The 23,865-nt window shown below is 46.9% G+C and overlaps 1 protein-coding gene across 1 annotated transcript; it reads left to right on the top strand.

The window, feature by feature from the left end:
- Nucleotides 1-2,082: 2,082 nt before the first annotated feature.
- LOC127331300 (protein SLENDER RICE1-LIKE 2-like) lies at nucleotides 2,083-3,531 on the top strand. The gene has a single exon (XM_051357409.1). The coding sequence runs from the start codon at nucleotides 2,083-2,085 to the stop codon at nucleotides 3,529-3,531; it is 1,449 nt and encodes a 482-aa protein (XP_051213369.1).
- Nucleotides 3,532-23,865: the final 20,334 nt, after the last annotated feature.

The following is a 23,865-nucleotide window of genomic DNA, read 5'->3' as shown; positions in this document are numbered from 1 at the left end:
CTACGGTTCGAGAACTATGCGGACATGATCGTGACCCCTCTCCGATCAATAACTAATAGCGGGACCTAGAGATCGATAATAGCTCCCACATATTCAACGATGACTTCGTGATCGAAAGAACCATTCACATAAAATAACAATTCCCTTTGTCTCGCGATATTTTACTTATCCGAAGTTTGATCGTCGGTATCTCCATACCTAGTTCAACCTCGTTACTGATAAGTACTCTTTACTCGTACTGTGATATGATATCCCTTGTGAACCAGTCACATGCTTGCAAGCTAATAAGATATCATTCCACAGAGAGGGCCCAAAGTATATCTATCCGTTATTAGGATGGACAAATCCCACTATTGATACAAGTGCCTCAACCCTATACTTTCCGAACACTTAATGCCACCTTTATAACAACCCATTTACGCAGTAGTGTTTGGTGTCATCAAAGCATCCATCTGGTGTAGGTGATTAACAAGATCTCATGGTCAAAGGATTAAGTTACTATGCATATTAAAGCTTGAAGCATAAAGAACTAAATGACTTGATCATATGCTACACTTACTATGGGTGTATGTCCATCACATCATTCATCTAATGATATGACCTTGTTATTAATAACATCCAATGTTCATGATCATGAAACTATGATCATCTATTAATCAACAAGCTAGTTTAACAAGAGGCTTAATAGGGACTCTTTTATGTTTACATATATAACACACATGTATTAATGTTTCCAGTTAATACAATTATAGCATGAGATGCAAACTATTATCATAAACACAAAGTATAATAATAACCACTTTATTATTACTTCTTGGGCATAACTGCAACAAGATTTTCATTTTATTCGAGATAGGGTTGGTTAGAAAGTTGCTTCAGATTAAGTTCCTATCATCCAAGGATCAGTTAGGCGACATATTTACCAAACCATTGCCACTAGCATTACCCCTAGCTTGTATGTGTAATTTCAACCTTCATGGCTCGGCTGAGATTGAGGGAGGAAGATAACATACTTAGTATACATAGATATAGGCTTGTACCCATATCGACATGGGTCTGTTTAGATCTATATAACCTATCGTATATCCCCTGTATTGTACCTATTGTAACTCTCCTTTATATAGTACAACTCATCGGCCTAAGGGTGTTGTGCAATTCTCTCCAAAGCCCTAATACTCTACCAAGGTTTTCAACACCCATATAGTGTTATTGTGAAGGTAATCACAATCTCACATAGATATCTTTGTGACTAATAAGGGTAATTACACTATTTTTATGATCAAATATAATATTCTGAACTCGACAATTGACCATTCTGATAGAGAGAGTAATTTACTTCTTTTCATAAAATTTAATGTAAATTAATATTTTGAATTTGGAATGGATTGTAAATATTAATATATTATTAATTAAAATCAAACGTAGCTATTAATATTTTAAATCGGAGTCGACCGTTGTGCCAACGATTAATTTTGGTAATTTATTAGTATGCAAAGTATTTGATAAACTAACAGCTGGCACATCGTAAATGTAGTAGTATATCAAAATCAAATATTACATTTATTTGGTCATAAATTGAGCCGCTCGCCCGTTACAATGTGGCGTTAACCTCGGTACTGGCAGCCTGGTGGGTGGGTCTGGATCGGGCTACCGCATTTTGCTCAAAATCGAGGAAAAAAGCTTTTTTAAAACCCAATATATTATATTCTACTTCCAATAGTAGGTGCTAAAGTTTATGTATCTGTTGATTTTAAGAATAATTCAACTTAGATTTACCAACACAAAATGACATTTTTTTTAGACAAACACAAAATTTACATATCTTGCTGGATTCAGCAAAGCCCACAACGAGGCCCGGTCCGGCACAGGATATGCCTACTGTTTTCCGGCGGTGCATCCGCGACACGCTACCTATTCCTCCACGTGTACACTCGCACGTCACTCTCCCCTCGGAGCCTATAAACCCTGCGAGCAGCGAGCACACACAGATCTGACACAGCTCAGCGCCTCAGCCTTCACGTTCCCCTCGCGTTAGCCAGTTCCTCGCACTCGTTCGACTTCGCCTTCGACTGGCAGCAGGAGATGGACCCCGCCGCCACCGCCTCCCTGTCCGGCGAGCTGCCGCTCCCGTCCGTCCAGGGCGCCGCCGCGTCGTACTGCGTCGACCTGTCCGTGGACGCTTCCGTCCTGCCCGCTGTCCCGCCCTCCGTCGCTGAGGCCGAGGCCGCAAGGACAGGCCATGAGGAAGAGGAGAACGCCGCGATCCGGCTGGTGCACCTCCTCGTCACATGCGCCAATGACATCCAGGCGGGCGACTACGCGGCGGCCACGGGCAACCTGGCCGAGGCGCGCTTGGCGCTCGGGACCACGGTCTCGACGGCCACCGGGATCGGCCGCGTCACCAGCCACTTCGCTGCCGCGCTGGGCCAGCGTCTCTCACGGGCGTCCCCGAGTGACTCCGGCGCCGCGCCCGTCGCCGCCTCGTCGGCGGAGCACACCGGTGAGCTGTACCGCCAGTTCTACGAGGCGGGGCCCTTCCTCAAGTTCGCGCACTTCACGGCTAACCAGGCCATCCTCGAGGCGTTCGAAGGCTGCGACCGCGTGCACGTCCTGGACTGCGCCATCATGCAGGGTGCGCAGTGGCCGGCGCTCATCCAGAGCCTCTCCCTCCGCCCCGGCGGCCCGCCAGCCCTCCGGATCACCGGCATCGGCCCTCCTCCCGCCGCAGACGGATCACGCGACGAGCTCAACGAGGTGGGCGTCCGGCTCACCGAGTTCGCGCGCGCCGTGAACGTACCTTTCTCCTTCTGCGGTGTCAGGGGCGACACCATTGACCCGATCCAGGCGTGGATGTTCAAGCTCGTCCCCGGCGAGGCGCTGGCCGTGAACTCCATCTGCCAGCTCCACCGCCTGCTGGTGGACGACGTGGACCCGAATTCTGTGGCCGCCTTCTTCCCGGAGCCCATCCACACCGTCCTATGCTGGATTACCTCCATGCAGCCCAGGGTGTTCACGATCTTCGAGCAGGAGGCGGACCACAACAATCCGGCGCTGGTGGAGCGGTTCACCAACGCGCTTTTCTACTACGGGGCCTTGTTCGACTCCATGGAGGCGATGTCCACTCACCGCCGCACTAACACCACCGGTGGCCTCGGAGGGGAGGCGTACCTGCAGCGGGAGATCTTCGACATCGTGTGCGGCGAGGGCAGCGGCCGTGTGGAGCGCCACGAGCCGCTCAACGTCTGGCACGGCCGGCTCTGGCGTGCCGGGCTTGCCCAGACGCCCCTCGGGCCGAGCGCGATCCGGCGGGCTGCGGGGCTGCTCCGTTCGTTGTGCGGAGCCGGGTACCGCGTGCAGGAGCGCGGCGACTTCCTCACGCTCGCGTGGCACGACCGTCCTCTGTTCACGGCGTCCGTATGGCACGCACCGCCGACGAACAATGTGATAAACCGACTTTTCGAGCTATTAATGGGTGAGCCTGAAGCTCAGCCTACTGAGGGTGAGCCTGAAGCTCAGGCGACTGAGATTTAGTTAAATCTCTGTTGCTCAGCCGGGCTCTCAAGATTACATTGCCTAGCCTACATATAAAGCACCAGAAGAGCACGGAAGCAGCCACAGTAGTAACAAAAAAATGCCGATATTTTTATTACCTTAAAGCAAAAAATATGTGCGAAAAATACATACTCAGATATTTCACTAGAAAAATACTTGTAACTTCAGTTACAAAAATCTCAGTTGCAACGTAAGTGCAATTGCAAAAGTGTCACTTGCAACCCACGTGCAACTGAAAAAATCCTAATTGCAACTCGCAAAATATGAGTTGCAAGTTGCAACCCACATGTAACCAAAAAAATCTTGGTTGCAACCGACGGTGAACTAAAAAATCTCAGTTGCAACCACATATAACTGAAATAACTCAGTTGCAACCCACGTGAAACTCATCTCAGTTTTAACCGATGTGCAATTGAAAAAGTCTCAGTTATACCCCATGTGCAACTAGAAAATTCAGCTGCAACCCACATGCAACTGCGAAAATCTTAGTTACAACCTAGATGTAACTTGAAAAATCTCGGTTGCAACTTAGGTGTGACTGGAAAAAACTCATCGGTTGCAACCAAATGTGCAAGTAGAAAATATAAGTTGCAACCCATATACAACCAAAAAATTCTTAGTTCCAACCAATGTACAACTGGATAAATCTTAGTTGCAACAAATGTGTAATTTACTAAGCTAGCACTGATGTAAGAGCAAGATTCATATCCCGTGTTTTGTGTGTTTGATAACAACACTCGAATAATTCTAACCGTGCACAAAGTTTGTCATTGATAGGTTTGTAAGATGCACGGTACCCTCGCTGAGCACATTATGATCAGAAGACCGAAGCGTAGCTCTTAGGGTTTCTGGTTTTGCGTGTGTGTCGTGAGGTGACATGGTAGGAGAGGAAGAGAGGAAAGCTGTTTTAGCCATAGCGGTACTACCGGTACTAGGAGCGGTAGTACCGCTACCTCTACTGGTACCGCCCGTGATACCGCTCTGAGCATTGCACTAGGTTTTCCCCTACAGAACACGTTGCGGTACCTTCACGGTGTTGCGGTCAGAAACCCACCGGCGAGCAGCGACGGGCAACACAGGAGACACTAGTAGGAAAACCCTTATAGGCAAAGCTTAGTTTTGTGGCGCACCACTAAAAATGCGCCACAGAATATTGTTTTGTGGCGCACCATACTGGGTGCGCCACAGAAATAGCTTAATTTTGTGGCGCACTACGAAACGCTGCGCCACAAAAACTTGGTGGGGCCCACATCCTGCCACGCCCAACCATTGGTCTTACCTTTTCTACGGTGCACTGCACCTGGTGCGCCACAGAAATAACGTGTTCTGTGGCGCACTGGCCTCGGTGCGCCACAGAAATACTGTTTTCTGTGGCGCACTTGTCTGGATGCGCCACAGAAATAACGTGTCTATATCAAGGCCGTACCCCTCCCTCGCCGTACAGTTCCTCTCCCCTCTCTCCCTCTCCCCGCGCCGCCGCCTTCCATGGCGAGCGCTGCCGTCGCTGTCGCCGCCGCCGCCGCCTTCCTCCGCGAGGGCCGGATGCCGCCACGCTCCACCCATCCCCGCCACCAGCAGCACAAGCCGCTGCGGCGTGGAGGAGGAGGGGCCGGCGCGGCGTCAAGGTGGAGGAGCCGCCGCCGCGTCAAGGTGGAGGAGCCGCCGCGACCTCCACCCCTGCCGTCGTCGTCGGTGAGCTCCTCCACGACTCTCCAAATCGTCGGTGAGCTCCCTCCCCTCCCTCTTCCTCCCCCGCGCGAGCACAACGTGCTCGACGAAATGCTCGCTCGGTTGGTTAATCTTGATGCTACTGGTGGGCTTAGCTGTTAATCTTGATGCATTGCTGCTAGTGATGCTTAGCTGTTAATCTTGATGCTACTGGTTCATTTGTTGGCTCTGGATGCATTGCTGCTAGTGATGCATTGCTGCTCGGTTGGTTAATCTTGATGCTACTGGTGGGCTTAGCTGTTAATCTTGATGCATTGCTGCTAGTGATGCTTAGCTGTTAATCTTGATGCTACTGGTTCATTTGTTGGCTCTGGATGCATTGCTGCTAGTGATGCATTGCTGCTAGTGATGCATTGCTGCTCGGTTGGTTCATTTGATGCTACACTGGTTCATTTGTTGTGCTCAGTGAGGTTAACTGTTAATCTTGATGGCTTATTACTACTGGTTCATTTGTTGTGCTCAGTGAGGTTAACTGTTAACAATTTTCTTGATGGGTTCATAGGAATTTGATGCTACTGTTCATTTAAATGCTTGTTGTGCTCAGTGAGGTTAACTGGTTCATAGGAATTTAAATGCATGAAATGCTACTGGTGGGCTTGTATACATACATATTTATAGTTGCTCTTGGTTGGCCTGGGATTAGTTTTCTGGACCCCAAGTAATTCTCTGTTGGGATTAGTTTTCTGGACCCCAAGTTTTTTGGACCCCTGATGATTTACTTGATGGATTCTTGTGAGCTTATGGTATGCTTATAATGCTCTGATTAGTGGGGAAGCTTGATGTCTTAGCTCAGCCAGTGATGTCTTAGCTTTGTTTTGAACTCAACTGAGTATTGATTAATTTCTATTTCTTGTGTTGGCTTTGATGAAAATAGAGATATCCACGGTAGGGGATCATGTAAATGAATGCCACCTGGTATCCTTTGAAGAAAAAGGACTGTTTCGATGGTTTTAAAAGGCTAGGTGGTGCTAGGTGATTCAGCTTGGCTACCAAGACTTGTCTCATCTCGGTTAGCTGGGATATGCTATGTGTTGTTGCTTGTTTAGGCATATCTATCACTTACTGGATTTACTTGGTTCTTGATTGGCCTCTCTTTTGCCGGCATCACTTGGTCTATAGACCAAGTGATGAATAATCCCTTGGGAGCATCTGCTCCATGCATGCTATGTGTGTTTGAGCATCTTGACTTATGTCCCTATGATAATGGATCATCAAATGTTTCCCTTTGTCCCTGGTTGCCTCCTTAATTGATGCCTTATGATCCAAATGACCTTGTAGTGTCACTTGACTATTCAAGTTTCAATGTTGGTTACTTTTCCTCTAGTGCAAGAAATGGTTGAGCAGATGTTTATCCACTGTTGGCCTTTATTCTTGGGTAGCTCAAAGTGTCATGCACTTACTGGATCATCAAATGTTTCCCTTAATTTGTCCCTGGTTGCCTCCTTAATTGATGCCTTATGATCCAAATTACTATATTATTGGATTGAGTGATATGGCTACCGCTTGTTTGCTCTCCAAATGCTTTATATGTGTATTTGACCATGCTTATGATGGATTTCTTTTAAGGACTCTAGCTAGATTAGAGGGGAAAAAGTTGCTGCTTTGTTGCCTATGATAATGGATCATCAAATGTTTCCCTTTGTCCCTGGTTGCCTCCTTAATTGATGCCTTATGATCCAAATGACCCAAGTCCCTTGCATGATCCCATTTGTCCCTAATGTTGCTTAAGATGAATAAATTCCCTCTAATCACCATTTGGAGATCAAGACTAGTTCTTGATTTCCATTAGCTAGACTCCAATATTAAAAATGTCTCCCAAATATGGAGACAAACATTTTAACATTACCCCAAGTGATTTACTTGTCGATGATTAGATGGTTGGTCGATCACACGTACACTCGCGGGTGGAGCAAGTGAGGCTTGGTGTGATGGCACAAATATCAATATCTTGTGCATCCTACCTGGCCTCACTTACTCCATCCCTGGATGTTAATATTTGTTTCGACCAACAAAGTATGAGGCATTCCATTTAGTTGATACCACTTGGCTCTTTCTTCCATTTTAGTGCCGATGATTAGAATGTTCGGTCAATCAGGTACACTCCGGGTGTCGCTAGTGAGCCTGGTGTGATGGCACAAATATCAATCTCTTGTGCATCCTACCTGGCCTCACTAACGCCATCCCGGGATGTTAATATTTCTTTCGACCAACAAAGTATGAGGCATATGATATCTAGTTGAGATACCACTTGGCTCTTTCTTCCATTTTAGTGCCGATGATTAGAATGTTTGGTCACCTATACGCCGCAATATACTTTGTAGACGAGCTCCCCTTTCCCTAGCCGCCGTTCCGTGAACGAGTCCTTGACGAGACAACAACGCCGACATGCCTCTCCGGCGCAGCACCACTTTTCTTCTCTCGCCGTCCCGTACGGGTACGAGTCCGTAAATCGAAGACGGGGGCAGCCACCCAACCAACATGCCGACCCCTGTTGTCGTGCTTCGTGCCGTGTCGATCGCTGGACACACGGTTTGAAGCGCGGCAACACGGCCCGGCATAATGCTGGGCAGGCCGGCACGGTCTTTGCATCAAGGACTCGTTCACGATCGGGATGCTGAGGGACTGGCGTGGTTCTGCGCCGGAGATGCAGATCGGCGTTGTTGTGTCATCAAGCACCCGTTGACGGAACGCCAACCGGGAAAGGGGGCCCTTCGCAAAGTATACGGCGGTGTATACTGCAACTATGGTTTCCGACCATAGTATTTGTGTTGACCAACAATGTATGAGGCACTTATTCCATTTTGTCATTCCATTTGCTTTGAGATTTTCAAAATGCCGATGATTAAAATGTTTGGTCACCGTACACTTGGGGGTGGCGTAAGTGAGCCTGGTAAGATAGCACAAATATCAATCTCTTGTGCATCCTACCTGGCCTCGCTTACCCCATCCCTAAATGTTAATATTTGTGTTGACCAACAATGTATGAGGCACTTATTCCATTTTGTCATTCCATTTGCTTTGAGATTTTCAAAATGCCGATGATTAAAATGTTTGGTCACCGTACACTTGGGGGTGGCGTAAGTGAGCCTGGTAAGATAGCACAAATATCAATCTCTTGTGCATCGGACTTGGCCTCACTGACGCCATCTCTAAATGTTAATATTTGTGTTGACCAACAATGTATGAGGCACTTATTCCATTTTGTCATTCCATTTGCTTTGAGATTTTCAAAATGCCGATGATTAAAATGTTTGGTCACCGTACACTCGGGGGCGGCGTAAGTGAGTCTGGTAAGATAGCACAAATATCAATCTCTTGTGCATCGGACTTGGTCTCACTTACACCGTCCCTGAATGTTAATATTTGTGTTGACCAACAATGTATGAAGCATTTATTCCATTTCTCTTGTGCATCGGACTTGTTGGTCTCACTTTCTTCCATTTTCATCATAGTAGGAACTGGATGAAGGACCCCGATGCAAGTGAGCCTGGTGGGTAGAGATGACGGAGCAAAGGAGGAACCGGATGAAGACTACTTTGTATCTTGAAATTGTGAATTTTGTATGAATTAAGAGTTGTATGCAAAACATTTGACACTTGCCACTATATATGTATCTCGACCGGGTTCTAAGTAATGTGATGATGATGTCTATGTTATATCTGTGCAATGTACATGATATTTATATTATATCTGAATGTTGCTGTATATAACCTGTGTATCTGTATTGCTGTCTATAAACTGCATGTGTATAGCAGGCAGAACAAAATCGTGTATAATACAAGCAAATTCTGTGGCGCACTAAAAACCAATTCTGTGGCGCACCCTTTTCTGTGGCGCACCTAACAACAAGTGCGCCACAGAAACCTTAATTCTGTGGCGCACGGCCAGGTGCGCCACAGAAAGCTTATTTTTGTGGCGACGTTTCTGTGGCGCACCCTCCATGCGCCACAGAATCGAATTTTCGTGCGCCACTGATGAGGCTTTTCCTACTAGTGAGAGCCGGGAGCAACTTAGGGCTGCGGCTGGCCCTGGTCCCTCCGAGCGACGGCCCGCAAAGACTCCGGCACGCACGTCCGATGCTGGTGCAAGGGCGTGCCACCTGACCTATACCTGGTCAGGAAGGTGATGGAGATGCCTCGCTTAGTTTCCTGCATGGCATACACGTAAACATTAAATACGAGCCTCGATCGGCTCTCAGGTTGTCCTGTGAATCGGCTCAAGGAGCCGATCCACCCATGATTCGTACGAGGTGTACGAATATATGGTGGTCCTGCTTGATCAAGATAAAGCTAAAACGATCTACGACGATTTAGGGTTTTCACCGCATAATCGGAACGTCCTACTCGTGATTGGGCCTCGCGGCCACGCACGGTGATCGTAAGCCGATCCTAGACAGGGCCTAAAAACCAACACGAGGTTGATCCCCGGAACGTCCTGTCTAGGGCTAGCAAACTACACCCTACGCGTCGCTGGATCCTCCAACCCTTTGTAAGGCCTAACTATGCAGATATTAAACTAATCCTTGAAGAACAAGGAGCAACCATAACGGATCGGATCTACTAAATAATGATCAAGCGGGGTGCCGCCCCTACACCTAAGATAGGTGTAAGGGCGGCTAGATGTCTAAGGGTTGCACTACGACAGCATATGATACGAAGAACAATGCTAACCCTAACACATCTAAGATAACTACGTTGCTCGCCATAAAAAAGGCTTCAGTACGAGCAACGCATGAACGACGAATAAACTTGTACTGCCTAGATCGCAAGATGCGATCTAGGCAGCATGATGCTTACCCGGAAGAAACCCTCGAGACAAGGGAGTTGGCGATGCGCCTAGATTGATTTGTGATGAACGTGATTGTTGTTTATTTCATAAACCCTAGATACATATTTATAGTCCGTAGACTTTCTAACGTGGGAATAATCCCCACCGTGCACGAGACAAACTCTAACTAACCGACACGTATCCTACTATATTACAGGTACACGGGCAAACTAGCCCAAACTTTGCATAACAGGCCGATTCACGTATTTCTTCCATGTATATTCTTCAAGCCCATCTTGATCGCGGCCCACCTCTGACTCGGTCAAATTCTGGTGATAACACATGCCCCCCTGGTTTTGGAATTGATAATTCCAAAATCACTCTGTTCTTTCTTCTTCGGGTCATGTCGTGGCAGAACCGTCGCAGTATCCTTCATCATGATGCCTTGCCTTCTCAACTTCTCCGCGTGACCTGGCAGTTTTTTTTTTGTTAAGCATCACTTCCTCGGAAACTGCTGTGGCATTGAATTTCCACTATATCCCCTTTTATTTAACCACTCCAAACAGTTCGCTTCCGCATCCCCTTCGCATTAGCACTCCAAAAGCCCTCCTGCGCCACCATGTCTTCTTCCTCCTCTGCTTCATCGGATCTTTCCACCCAGTCCTCCTCTTCCCGCGAGCCGACGCCGGAGCAGAACCCGGAGGAGGTCCATGCGGCCAACACCCGCCGCGCCATCGAGGCCGGGGAGGAATCCAGCCATGATTTCTCCGTCTGGTCTGAGGACGACAAGTCCTTGACCGACGGGGAAAGTGACCTCCGCTTCCTCGCCGACGGGGAAACGGAGGAGGAGAGCGATGACGATCGCTTCTCCTGCGACGACTTCACCTCTCCCGAGGAGGAGGAGGAGGAGAAGGAGGAGGAGGAGGAGGAGGAGGAGGACGACACCTCCTCCGACGAGCCGCCGGCCAAACGCTTCTGTCCCTGGCCGGGGAACCTCAGCGACTTCGACAGCGACGACGACGACGCTGACGAGGAGGATGAGGACAATGAGGGCCCGGCCGGCGGCCGCTGGAGCAGCGACGACGAGCCCGCCGGGAGTAGCGCCAACAGCGGTGACGACGGCGACGACGAGGGCAGCGACGGCCCATAGATAGGACCATTAGCATAGGATCAGTAGTAGTAGACGGGGCAATGTATCCCCTAGTACTTCCTTTTGGGAGCAATCAGCTCTTTATGTAAGAAATCTTGCTTATCAATGAAGAATTTCCCCAATTTGATTTTGCCGATTTCCCTTGAGCCAATTTAGCCAATTTCCCCTCATACTGATTTTGCCGATTTGTCCACTTAGCCAATGCTTAATGAGCCGATAGCAACGCATCGGTCCTTTACAATCCATCCTTCAATTCTTCAACTGATGACCTTGAGATCTGGTGGATAATGTGGAGTCTTCAAGAGAGCCTTTAAATTCTTCCCACCAGGCCCAATGATCTTCTTCTACAAGAACTCACCATTTTTGAAGAAGGTTGCAATGAAGGATCAGCCGATGACGCCCCAATCGGCTTCTAAAACAGAGCATCTACCGGGCCAGCTGCCCCTCGAGCCTCAGCCAAGGCGAGAATACTGGTGAGGATGCACAGATCAGACAAAAGGCTTTGAACTCAGGTAATTCTGAGACAGCCACCCTGCCGATTCAGCCGCTCTTGACCCCATCGATTGCCTCTTCCTCCTTTGAAAGCCGATATTGCAGACGAAACACCAACGGCTTAACGAGCAAAAGGCCGCCTTGTACGCCAAAACTGACTTCTGACAGTCCTGCTGCAATCGGCTCATTGCAGCTGAGGAAGCTCTCACTGTTTGCCCCCTCGAGGAAGTAGAGGGCCTCACAGATGAACTGGACTTGGTGAAAATCCGCGTCTTGAACACGCAGCAGGTAGATCCTGTGTAATTGTACTAGAGTCGATGGCTGTGCATCGGCTTCGTTTCTCATGAAATTTTTTTTTACTGGCCGATTTTTTCTATCGGCCCCCAACATTTCACTGCACACATGTTCATCTGCACATGTTCATCTGATTAGGTGCCCCCCGAGCCGAATCTGTCAGGGAACTGCAGATATCGGCTCTGTAGTTAGCCAAGGCACTGTATTTACACGTCGGCTCCGGTAGGACCAATGTTGACTTTTCCTAACTCATCAGCCGACGTAAAACCGCTGCCCAGTAGATCGATGTTGAACACAAGCAGGACATGTGGTGAGGATAATTTTGGCCGATTGCTGGAATCGGCCTCCATATTGATCGAAGCGCTCAATGAAGGTTTTGTAATGTTCCTTCATAGATCTTTGGGGCCGATCCCAAGGATCGGCCTCGCCACGTTTGCTCATCGGTTTGTTCTTGCTACACGGTCAGGCCGGTGGATAAGACCAGCCTAACCCTGCCCTTCGTCACGTCGATGCGCTCGCAGTCGTCCAAATTGATACCTGAGAGTGGCTCTTGGCCTGCTGTTTCCCAAGCGTTCATGCCAGCCGTTGAAATCTCGGCTGAGTCATCGGCCTGGACGACCTCTACCTCATCTCCATCCCACTGTATTACGCATTGGTGCATCGTGGAGGGAATGCAACAGTTGGCGTGGATCCAATCTCTTCCTAGCAGAACAGCATAGGTGCTCTTGCTATCGACGATGAAGAACATCGTAGGGATAGTTTTCCTTCCTACGGTCAGATCCACGTTCAGAACACCTTGTGCGTCAGACGCTTGGCCGTTGAAATCGCTCAATGTCACGTTGGTCTTGATCAGATCCGAGCTAGAGCGTCCCAACCGACGTAGCATAGAGTATGGCATAATGTTGATCGCCGCTCCGGTGTCCACCAAGCATCTTGTTGACAGGCCTCCCATCGATATAACCTCGCAAGTACAGGGCCTTCAGATGTCTGTAGCTTCTTTCTCGTGGCTTCTCAAAGATAACCGGCCGTGGGCCGCAGTCAAGTTGTGCCACAGGTGCCTCATCTAATCCTGGAGCACTGAACTCCGTAGGAAGGATGAACACCATGTTTGTGCCAGCCGATGTTTCATCATCGGCTTTCCTTTGCTTGGGGCGCCACTCCATTTTTTGTGGTCGACCCTCTTCATCCAGGGTTCGCTGAATTTTCGCGGCCAGATCAGGCCGCGCCTTCCTTAGCGTGTGCAGGTATAACCTTTCGGCTTCCTCCAAGCCGCGCAGTCGCTGAACCCTACGCTTTTGGGAACGGCTGAGTCCATCAGGGCACCACCTTGGCCGGTGGTACCTGTCTTCTTCTTCTTCTTCTTCATCGTCTTCCAAATCCTCGAGATCTTCCACCCGAGGGGACTCAGCGTGCTTGCTTCGAGGTGGGAGAGGCCCTAGACGTTTGAACACGGACACGTTAGCTGCATCCTTCCTCTTCTGTCTACATTCTCGCGCTGCCGATTGTAGGCAATCGGCTCATTCCTGAATCCCAGCAGTGTCTGAAGAAGGGGCAGTCCCAGTGTCTATCCTCGTCGTCTTGCTCCCTCAATTTTTCCTTGGCACGGCGCTCGTACTCCTCCTCGTCGCGATCATGCCGACGATGTCTCCTGGCGTCCCTAGCCAGACGGTCTCTATCATCATCGTCGCTGGATCGTCGGCGTTGGCTATATTGACTCACGTACTTGTTGAGGAGGTGATCGGAGAGAGGTCGCTGATATCTTACATTCTTCACTTCTCCCTCTGTGATGTAGCGCTTGCCATCGTGACTGAGCCGATCGCGTGGAGCGGCCTCCTCCGTGTCCTTGCTACGAGAGCAGCTGCCCTCGTCTCCATCCTTGCCAGAGTGGTGCCCAGGTCCTACCATGTTGATGTTGAACGAGAATCCTGGCTGGCAACCTTCAGGGTAAGTGCACTCCACCATGTTAACGGCGGGGAAGGGGTGGGTGTCGACCTTCATGGCGTACTGGTTAAAAATCAGACGTCCTTGTTCTATCGCCATTTGGATCTGCTGACGCCACACCCAGCAGTCGTTGGTGGCATGGGAGAACGAGTTATGCCATTTGCAGTATGGCTTTCCGTTCAGCTCCTGTACCGTGGGGATTTTGAGGCCTTCGGGTAACTTCAACTGCTTCTCCTTGAGTAGGAGGCCGAAGATTTGCTCAGTTTTAGTCACGTCAAAATCGAAACCTCTGGGCGGACCTGGTGGCTTAACCCATTTGCAGGACACGGGGGTTGCCCCCCGAGTCCATTCAGCCACTGCTACTTCTTGATCTCCCGCAGAGCCTTCGTCTTCATCTGCCTCAACCAGGACTACCGCACGCTTGAATTTGTCCTGGTACAAGTCCGGGTGGCGCTGTTCATATAACGACAGTTTCTGAACCATGTGCGCCGTTGAAGGGTAGTCTGCTTGGGAGGCCATGTCCTTGATTGGTGATGCAAGGCCCACCACCGCCAACTCGACCGCTTCCTTTTCGCTCACACGAGCCGAATAACATCGGTTCCTTAGATTTCTGAAGCGCTGGACGTATTCCGCCACGCTTCTCCACGCTTCGACGTATTTGTGCTAGATCGGCAAGGCCGCACTCGGAAGCCTCGAGTGATACCGCATGTGGAACTGTTCTTCCAATCGCTTCCAAGTCCGGATCGAGTCTGGTGGCAACGAAGTGTACCACCCGAAAGCCGATCCTGTGAGGGACTGTGCGAAGAACCTCACACGTAGCTCATCTGCTGCTGAGATCGTGCCCAGCTGTGCCAAGTATCGGCTCACATGCTCGATGGAGCTGGAACCATCTGATCCATTGAACTTGGAGAAATCAGGGAGCCGATATTTGGGTGGTAGCGAGATCAACTCGTACTCGTTGGGGTACGGCTTGGAATAGCCGATTGTCCTCCTTTTCGGCACCATACCGAACTGGTCTCTCACTATGGTACTGATTTGATCCGCGGTGCTGGCTGCAGGAGTTGAATTCTGAAGATTCGCCGGAGTGGCATACTTAGCCAGCCATGCTTGCTTTTCCATCTCTGAGCCAACTGCAGGAGCTGAGCTCTGGAGGTTTGTTGGAGTGGCGTACTTAGCTAGCCACGTCTGCTTCTCAAGATCTGTCGCTGAAGTTCCTCCTGCTTTTCCAGAAGTCCCTGCTGTTGCGGCCTGGTTTGTGAGTGCCCAGTTACCGCAGTCTGGCACGTATGTGCACGTGTATCCGTGAGGGATCTCCTTAGGCGCCTCGTGCAAGAACTGGTAGTCACTAGGGTCACCACCAATCTTGTAGACGACGAATGCCGGTGAATTCGGCACTTCTGGTGCTGCCAACGCGAATGGCAGTGGTGGACGGGACTGGAGTGGCATCTCTCCTTGGTATGTCCCGAGAGCTGGTCCTGACGGAGAGTACTGGTGCCTCATGATCTCCTGGATCACCCGAAGAGCGACACGCTCCAAAGTGTTCACCAGGTTCTCAGAGTGGCGGTGCAGCGAGTGAGCCACCATGTAGTTAATCTCCTGACGCAGGGACCTGGTGCGTTCTTCTGACGGGGCGGACAGGTCTATTCCATCGAGCGCACCTTCAGGCGAGAACCCTTTCCACCTGATGCCATGTGAACGGGTTCTGTGAAAAGAGCCGATGAGGTCGGCTTCGAGGATTGCTTTGACCTCGTCATACTTCTTCTTGAGCTCCTCGGTCAGATCCTCGTACGTGACTGGGGTGCCGTCCGCCATCTCAGATTTAGATGGCGATGTGGTTGATGTCGAAGATTGTCCCACCGGGCGTGCTAGAATGTGTTGCGGTCAGAAACCCACCGGCGAGCAGCGACGGGCAACACAGGAGAGCCGGGAGCAACTTAGGGCTGCGGCTGGCCCTGGTCCCTCCGAGCGACGGCCCGCAAAGACTCCGGCACGCACGTCCGATGCTGGTGCAAGGGCGTGCCACCTGACCTATACCTGGTCAGGAAGGTGATGGAGATGCCTCGCTTAGTTTCCTGCATGGCATACATATAAACATTAAATACGAGCCTCGATCGGCTCTCAGGTTGTCCTGTGAATCGGCTCAAGGAGCCGATCCACCCATGATTCGTACGAGGTGTACGAATATATGGTGGTCCTGCTTGATCAAGATAAAGCTAAAACGATCTACGATGATTTAGGGTTTTCACCGCATAATCGGAACGTCCTACTCGTGATTGGGCCTCGCGGCCACGCACGGTGATCGTAAGCCGATCCTAGACAGGGCCTAAAAACCAACACGAGGTTGATCCCCGGAACGTCCTGTCTAGGGCTAGCAAACTACACCCTACGCGTCGCTGGATCCTCCAACCCTTTGTAAGGCCTAACTATGCAGATATTAAACTAATCCTTGAAGAACAAGGAGCAACCATAACGGATCGGATCTACTAAATAATGATCAAGCGGGGTGCCGCCCCTACACCTAAGATAGGTGTAAGGGCGGCTAGATGTCTAAGGGTTGCACTACGACAGCATATGATACGAAGAACAATGCTAACCCTAACACATCTAAGATAACTACGTTGCTCGCCATCAAAAAGGCTTCAGTATGAGCAACGCATGAACGACGAATAAACTTGTACTACCTAGATCGCAAGATGCGATCTAGGCAGCATGATGCTTACCCGGAAGAAACCCTCGAGACAAGGGAGTTGGCGATGCGCCTAGATTGATTTGTGATGAACGTGATTGTTGTTTATTTCATAAACCCTAGATACATATTTATAGTCCGTAGACTTTCTAACGTGGGAATAATCCCCACCGTGCACGAGACAAACTCTAACTAACCGACACGTATCCTACTATATTACAGGTACACGGGCAAACTAGCCCAAACTTTGCATAACAGGCCGATTCACGTATTTCTTCCATGTATATTCTTCAAGCCCATCTTGATCGCGGCCCACCTCCGACTCGGTCAAATTCTGGTGATAACACACGGTACCTGGAGCGGTAGTACCGCTTGAGGGCGGTAGTACCGCCCACGGTACCGCGCTAAGTACCGTAACGCGTTACGGTAGTACCGCTCTGGTACCGCTCAGGTACCGCTTGGGATCCAGTAAGGTCTGGACCCTATTGCGGTACCGCAAGCGGTACCGCGAGCGGTAGTACCGCAATGTGTCCACGTGGACAAGTTCAGTGGGGAATTCGAACTCAGAGCGGTAGTACCGCTTCTAGGAGCGGTAGTACCGCTTAGGCAAAAACAGAGGCAACGGTTGGATTTGGAGGGACCTATATAAAGGCCCCTTCTTCTCCACCCAGCCTTAGTTCTTCTCTCTCTCTCTCTCTCCTCCATTGTTGCTGAGCTCAAATTTGAGGGGATCTCCTCATCCACCCAACCAATCTTGTTCATACTTTGTGTGCTGGTGGAGGAGACCCCGATCTATCATTCCACCGAGAGAAAGTTCACCAATTCGTGGTAGTCCTTAGTGGATCTTGTTGTTAGGGTTCCTTGGTGGAAGAGCTTCTTGGTGGAGCATTGGAAGAGCTTCTTTGTGGAGCACTGGAATAGCTTCTTGGTGGAGTATTGGAGGAGCTTCTTGGTGGAGTATTGGAGGGGTTTCTTTGGTGAAACATTGGAGAAGGGTTCCTATGGTGGAGCATTGGAGATGAGCAGCTATGGAGTCTAGCTTGGTGATGTACTAGCTCCATAGGGTGTTGGGAGCATCCTTGTGTGTGTGGAGCTCGCCCCAACCTTGTGAAGGAATCACCGCCTCGACCGGTGCCTTAGTGGAAGAGGGAGAGCACCTCCGTGGAGCTCTCTCGAGGAAGAGGGTGAGGCCTTCCTTCGTGGTGTGGCCGCCTAGTCTCTTGTGTGAGACTAGCACCTCCTCAACGCAGACGTACCTCCTTTAGTGCAGGGAACTGCGGGAAACAAACCTCGACTCGCCTCGCGCCTCCCCCGGTTGTCTCGCTCCTCACTCTTACTATCTTGTTGATTCCTTTACTTGTTGCACATGCTCTAGCTTCATTGTAGGAACACCGCTATAGCAAAAGTTATCACCTTTACATTCCGTTGCGCTAAAACTTGAAAAAGGTTAAAACTTGCCGTAGCGCCATTCACCCCCCCCCTCTTGTTCGCTACGATCCGTTCAAGTGGTATCAGAGCAAGGTTTTCTTGCTCGGGCTTTACCGCCTAAGAAATGGCCGAACAAGAGGTGGTTGTGAATGGAGCCCTTTCCCGTGAGCAATCATCTCCATCATCAAGTGCCGATAATACTCCGGCTACTTTGTATGACCTCAAGAAATTGGAGTCATCCATTATATCTCAATTGAAGGCCATGATAATGGAGTTGATTACTCCAAAGCCTAACCCCATCATAGATACTAATAGAGGTGTCAATGCTTCCCCATCACAAGTCGACTCTTTTCCTTGTGTTGAGATTGTTGAGCAATCGACAAATTCACACCGGGAAAAGGACCTTGAGGATGTTGACACCTCATCAAAGGGGAAGGATGCATCTCCATCAAGTGATTATGACTCTTATGCTCAAATGCTCATGCCTTGCATTATGACTCATGGTCCTCCACCATCACTTGAATCTAATAGCTTTGGTGATTGGAAACTACTAATGCATTCTCATGTGTGTAGCACCTCTACCGAGCTTTGACGGATCATTTAAGAAGGATATTCACCACAAGACCCAATGAACTTGACAAGAAGGGAAGTGGTGGACCACCAACTCAACGCCATCGCCATCGGGATGATTCATTTGGCCATTACTCCCAAGGAACGCGCTCATATCCAATCGCTCAAGACCGCCAAGGAAGCTTGGGAAGAACTTGACAAGCTCTTCCTTGGAGATGGGGACATCTGTAATATCCCAGGTAATGGGGTTACAAAAATAGAGGAAACAGATGTGTGCATTGCATTCATGCATAGAAAATCTGGGGAATTTTCGCGCTTTAAAGTAAAACAGTCACAGTAACTGAAGTTTCACTTGACCTTGGTGGAATTGAAGTAGCTCATCAAGTCAAGCGCTATAAACCTCAATGTGACTTTGTTAAAACTTTGTTTTGGGAAGAGATGATTTGATCTAAGGGGTTAGATCAAATAGAACTAATAATCAACACAACAATACTTTACTCAATGATCAACTACTTGATCTTATAACAGATCATAATATGGTAATCATTGCCACAACACATGAACACCAATTCAATTGTAAATCCAGTAACAATAATTGGAGAAACTATTCTTCACTCATCTCCTCCATGTCTTAAACTAATCCATGCTCTTATCATAAACCCTATGATATCCATTCTACTTTAATCTTGGGAACAAGACAAGAAGATCCAACTAAGGAATATAACTCTTCTCTATTCCAAATTATTAAGCATCACACCTAGAGAGGTGAGGGATCTACTAATTATTAGAGAAGCAATAACAACCTTGAGCTAAAGTAATAGCTTGCAAACCATTTCCCTTGGAGTGGTGAGATAACCTAATATCACATGGAATAATAACATATCCCTGAATTGATAAAGTAAGGAGGAGATTAATTCAACCAAGATAGCCAAGTGGAGTTTAGACTTGATATTCATTGAGATATGAGAATACACCATAAACCCTAGAATAAACCATACCTTTGTAAGAGAGCTCAAGCTAAGGTATTACACTCAAGAAAGTTAAGCCAACAATTGAATGTGAGGGAGAGAACTATCCATATAAACCCAGATGATTATATCATCATGGTTTAAGTAGAACCCTAACATAATATCTCATGCATTCTCCTGGGATATAATCTATTGAGACAACCATAACCATGGGCATCCAAGAAGCTATAAAATAGAAGTACTACACCCTAGGTGATCAAGACAATGCTTGATCATTGAAGTGAGAATTCCATTTAATGAGAGATCCTTAGAAAGCCAAACTTTGATCATTATAAATTGAGTAATGATCATAAACCCTAAGAACTTGAGGTAAAGATATTAAGAACAAGTTGATCATGCCTAAACCATGATCATGCCCTTGAGATATGTGAGGATAAGTTAAACCCTAATAGGATAAGTAGATATCATTCATCACATGAAATCATAGGGAGGTAACTAGTAAGCAACTCTAGGCTTACATCCCAACCTTAACTTGTGAACCACTTGGTGATCATAAGTAGAATTCTACCACAACTACATTCCACCTATTCTTCACTTAAGAACCACAAGAAAACCTTTAGAGTCAAACTCTCTACTCTAAATGGTGAGAAACCATCCATCCATATGACCAAAGTTAACTATAAAAAGAACTATAACTAATGTAGTTACTTTAATGGTAGAATTGAGATTACTAATAGAAGTTAATTGGTAGAAGATAAAACCAATTCCCAAATCCTTAGTAATTAGAGAAGCACATGAAATATTAAGAAAGTAACCACCTTATCATGGTTAGGGGAGATTAAACCCTATCACATGCAATATGGTGTCATCTCATCTCTACACCCTAGAATTAAATCTCAAACCTAGTTTGAGTATCACTTGGGTGATCACAAATAAAACCTAAACCACCATTAAGATTCAACCCATGTGTCATTAGGTAAATAGCATTTGAACCCTGATGGTTCATTAATTAAATCCAAAGTTTCAATTATAAAACATAAGAGCCACCTAATGCTAAGTCCTATAAATAAACCATATGTGTAGTGATCAACCATTTATCTTTGTAAACAAGATAAACCATGATGGAAACAATCCCTACTTAGATACTTTCAAATATAATAATAGTGTTAAACTCAGAAGGGGGTTAAAATAGAAACTATTAAACCTTAATAAGTTGTTGATCACATAAAATCATATGTAAGTCATCCACTTCTCAAATGGGAACCAAGTCTTAATATAACTCTGAAATACTTTGAGTTGCGATTATCAACTCTCATAAATCTTAACAGAATTAATTCACAAGAAAAAGGAAATTAAAAATAAGAATTGAAACCCATGCCTATTTGCTATTATGAACAAGCCACAACTATGCATTATAATCCAATCCAAAATATTTGTTTCAAATAAAGAATGGAGTAATAGTCCTTGCACTACATCTCAATTCAATTAATATAACAAGAACCCTGCAATTCAAATTTGAATTTAAAACAGATTCAAATAGAAAATATAAAACAGAAAATAGAAAATAGAAAAGAGGAGAAAAAGCATACCTGAACCATACCTGGTTGTGGTAGCCCACCAGCAGCCCAGCACTCTGGCCCAACTGCACTGGCCCAGCACAGCCCAACTCAGCCCAAGATACCCCTTCGTCAAATATCTGAGGGAGGAGGTCGTCCTCATCCTCATCTCACGCATGGAGGACAGCACCGAGCCGTGATCGGCTTCCCCCTCGCGCTGGCAGCCTCCCAGAGCTCGGCGTCATGACGAGGCATGCTCCCGCGTGGTATAAAACCCTGGACGAACCCTAGCTGCTCTTTTCTTCCTCCTCTGTCCCAATTTCTCACCATGCCGGAACCCTAGCTGAGCCGGCTATCGGCTATCACCGTCGAATTAGGCAGTCCCAAGCCCCGCCGTGGACACCTTTGTCACCACCATGCTCGACTCGTTCATCTGGCGGGAGGAATCGAGCCAAAGCCGTCCGGAGCACCGTCGGTGACCTCGTCTTCTCCAACACCGGCAACGACGAAATCCGGCGATGCCGACCGCCATTAAGCTCGCCGTCACGCTCTGCGTACTCCTGGTGAGATTCTAAGTCTCCTAGCATGCTCGCCAAGATCGATTACATGCCGTAGCATACCTCTCGTCGATCGACCGTAACCACCGCCGCAGACCATCGCCGCCGGTCAACCTCCGGTGACCATTAGCTGGCGGCGCTAGCATCAATCAGTTCCTTGTGGCGTGCTGGGGAGGATGGTAGTCTCCAATCATCGGGGGAGGGTCCGAATCTCCGGCGATCGTCGCAAATGCCACCGGCAGGGAGTCCCCTCTACCACCGTGGCAATTTTGACCTTGGTCAAGGCCTGCGTGGCAGATGACACAGTCAGCGGCCCACCAGCCGGTGGATCGTTTGGGTAGAATCCCGGGTGCACTTAGTCATTTCTGTTAAAATTTCAATTCAATAATTACTGCAACTTTACAAATTCATATAAAATTCATAATAATTCAGAAAAATACAAATGAGATATTAAAATTCTTAGAAAAGAAAACTCTATTCAATAAAAATATAAAATGAAATTTTTATTTTTAATAAAAATTCACTTATTTAATACTTGTTAATTAAGCCTTTAATTTTAATTTCCAATTCAATTAAAATTCAATAATTAAGAAAGACTTCTAAAATTAATAAAAACCAGTAAGCCAATAAGGAAAATATTAAAACTAATTTTCCTTTGCTTATAATCTATTAAATCCTTAATAGGGGGGATTTAAACCCTAATTAATAATTACCTTAATTATTAATTCTTTAAAAATAATAAAAGGACAAATCCAATATTATTTTAATTTCAAAGATATTAGTAACCTCAACTTTATTAAGGAAGTTATTAATCCAAGAATTATAGAGTAATTAGGAAACCCTAGTTCAATTATAAAACAAAGTGATAACCCTATAATTTCATGTGGGATCCTAAAACCCTAATGACATTTAGAACCTAGCTCCACTATTTCATTTGAACCCTAATTTACTTCTAAAACCTAAACCCTAGATCCTCACATGTTATCATGGTGTTCTACTCTCATACATAGAATCATAATAGCAATTAAATACTTGCCATGCCACATAAAATGGTAGGAGCCCTATTCTCAATAATTTAGTACTCCATTTAGGCATACCTATCCAACCTAATTGATCAAATAAGGGCAACCAAATGCAAACCCTAACTCCTATACTTAGGGGCAACAACTTTAAATATCCATATTCATCATCACACCATGGTGATGAACCCTAATAGTAACCATACCTATTATTCTGCACTACATCCCCTGTTCCACTAAAACCTGCTAGTATGAGATATTTATTAAGCATCCTATTTAGGAAACCATCATTCCTATTTTAGTGGACCCAATAATAAAACCTAGTTAATTTCAACCCTAATTGATATACTTCTTATTACTTAAGAAGTATGTTCATCAAAAGTTATTCTTTTGAAGAAAATAAAGAATCATCATCAACCCTGCTTAAAAGAACCTATAAACCCTCGCTAGCAATCACCAGCCAGATGAATCAACCTTGATAGCAACCATGTATAAATACTTGCTTAGGATGCCTAGGCTTAACACAACCTTACAAGCCCTAGATGTTGATGAATCCAACTATGTTGTGATCCATCTAATACTTACTCCAGAAACTAACTGAAACCATAGTCAACCATAGAACCCCACCAACCTAATTATCATACTTGTTCTTTATTAAATAACATGTTCTTCAAAAGTTATTCTTTTAAAGAATATAACAAGTAATCATCAACCATGCCATATAGGACTTAAAATTGACAACTGCTCTTTACTTATTATACAGCTACTATTCCTGGTAGTGTATGATTGTTACTATTCATTTTGCCATCTGCTTATAATTCTAAAACAACACAACCCTGAATAAGAACCTTGTTTGTGAATCACTTTAAAAGTGCAACACACCCTGAGCTAATCATTACAACTCACTGATCCTAAATCATCGGGGTTAGGTCACGCTTAGAGCGATTGCATCTCATTCTTATGCATTATTGCATCCTTGCCAATCTTTTAAACATCGTCCTTACCGGACGATGATGCTATTTCAGAATTTGGAGTTATTACGTATCGAAGACCTTGACTGCATAATCTTGCAGTCAAGAAAGGCAAGTTCATCACTTGCTCATGTCATTTGAGTATTTCTATCAAATTACTTGCAAAGTATTATGGTTATCACTATT

Source organism: Lolium perenne, chromosome 1 (genome assembly GCF_019359855.2).
Source record: "Lolium perenne isolate Kyuss_39 chromosome 1, Kyuss_2.0, whole genome shotgun sequence".
Classification (NCBI taxonomy): Eukaryota; Viridiplantae; Streptophyta; class Magnoliopsida; order Poales; family Poaceae; genus Lolium; species Lolium perenne.
The sequence above is the reverse complement of the archived record's forward strand: the minus strand, read 5'-3'. Positions and strand labels throughout refer to the sequence as shown.

Excerpts from the sequence above, each read along its gene's own strand:
- LOC127331300 (XM_051357409.1), top strand. The coding sequence starts at position 2,083 with ATGGACCCCGCCGCCACCGCCTCCCTGTCCGGCGAGCTGCCGCTCCCG.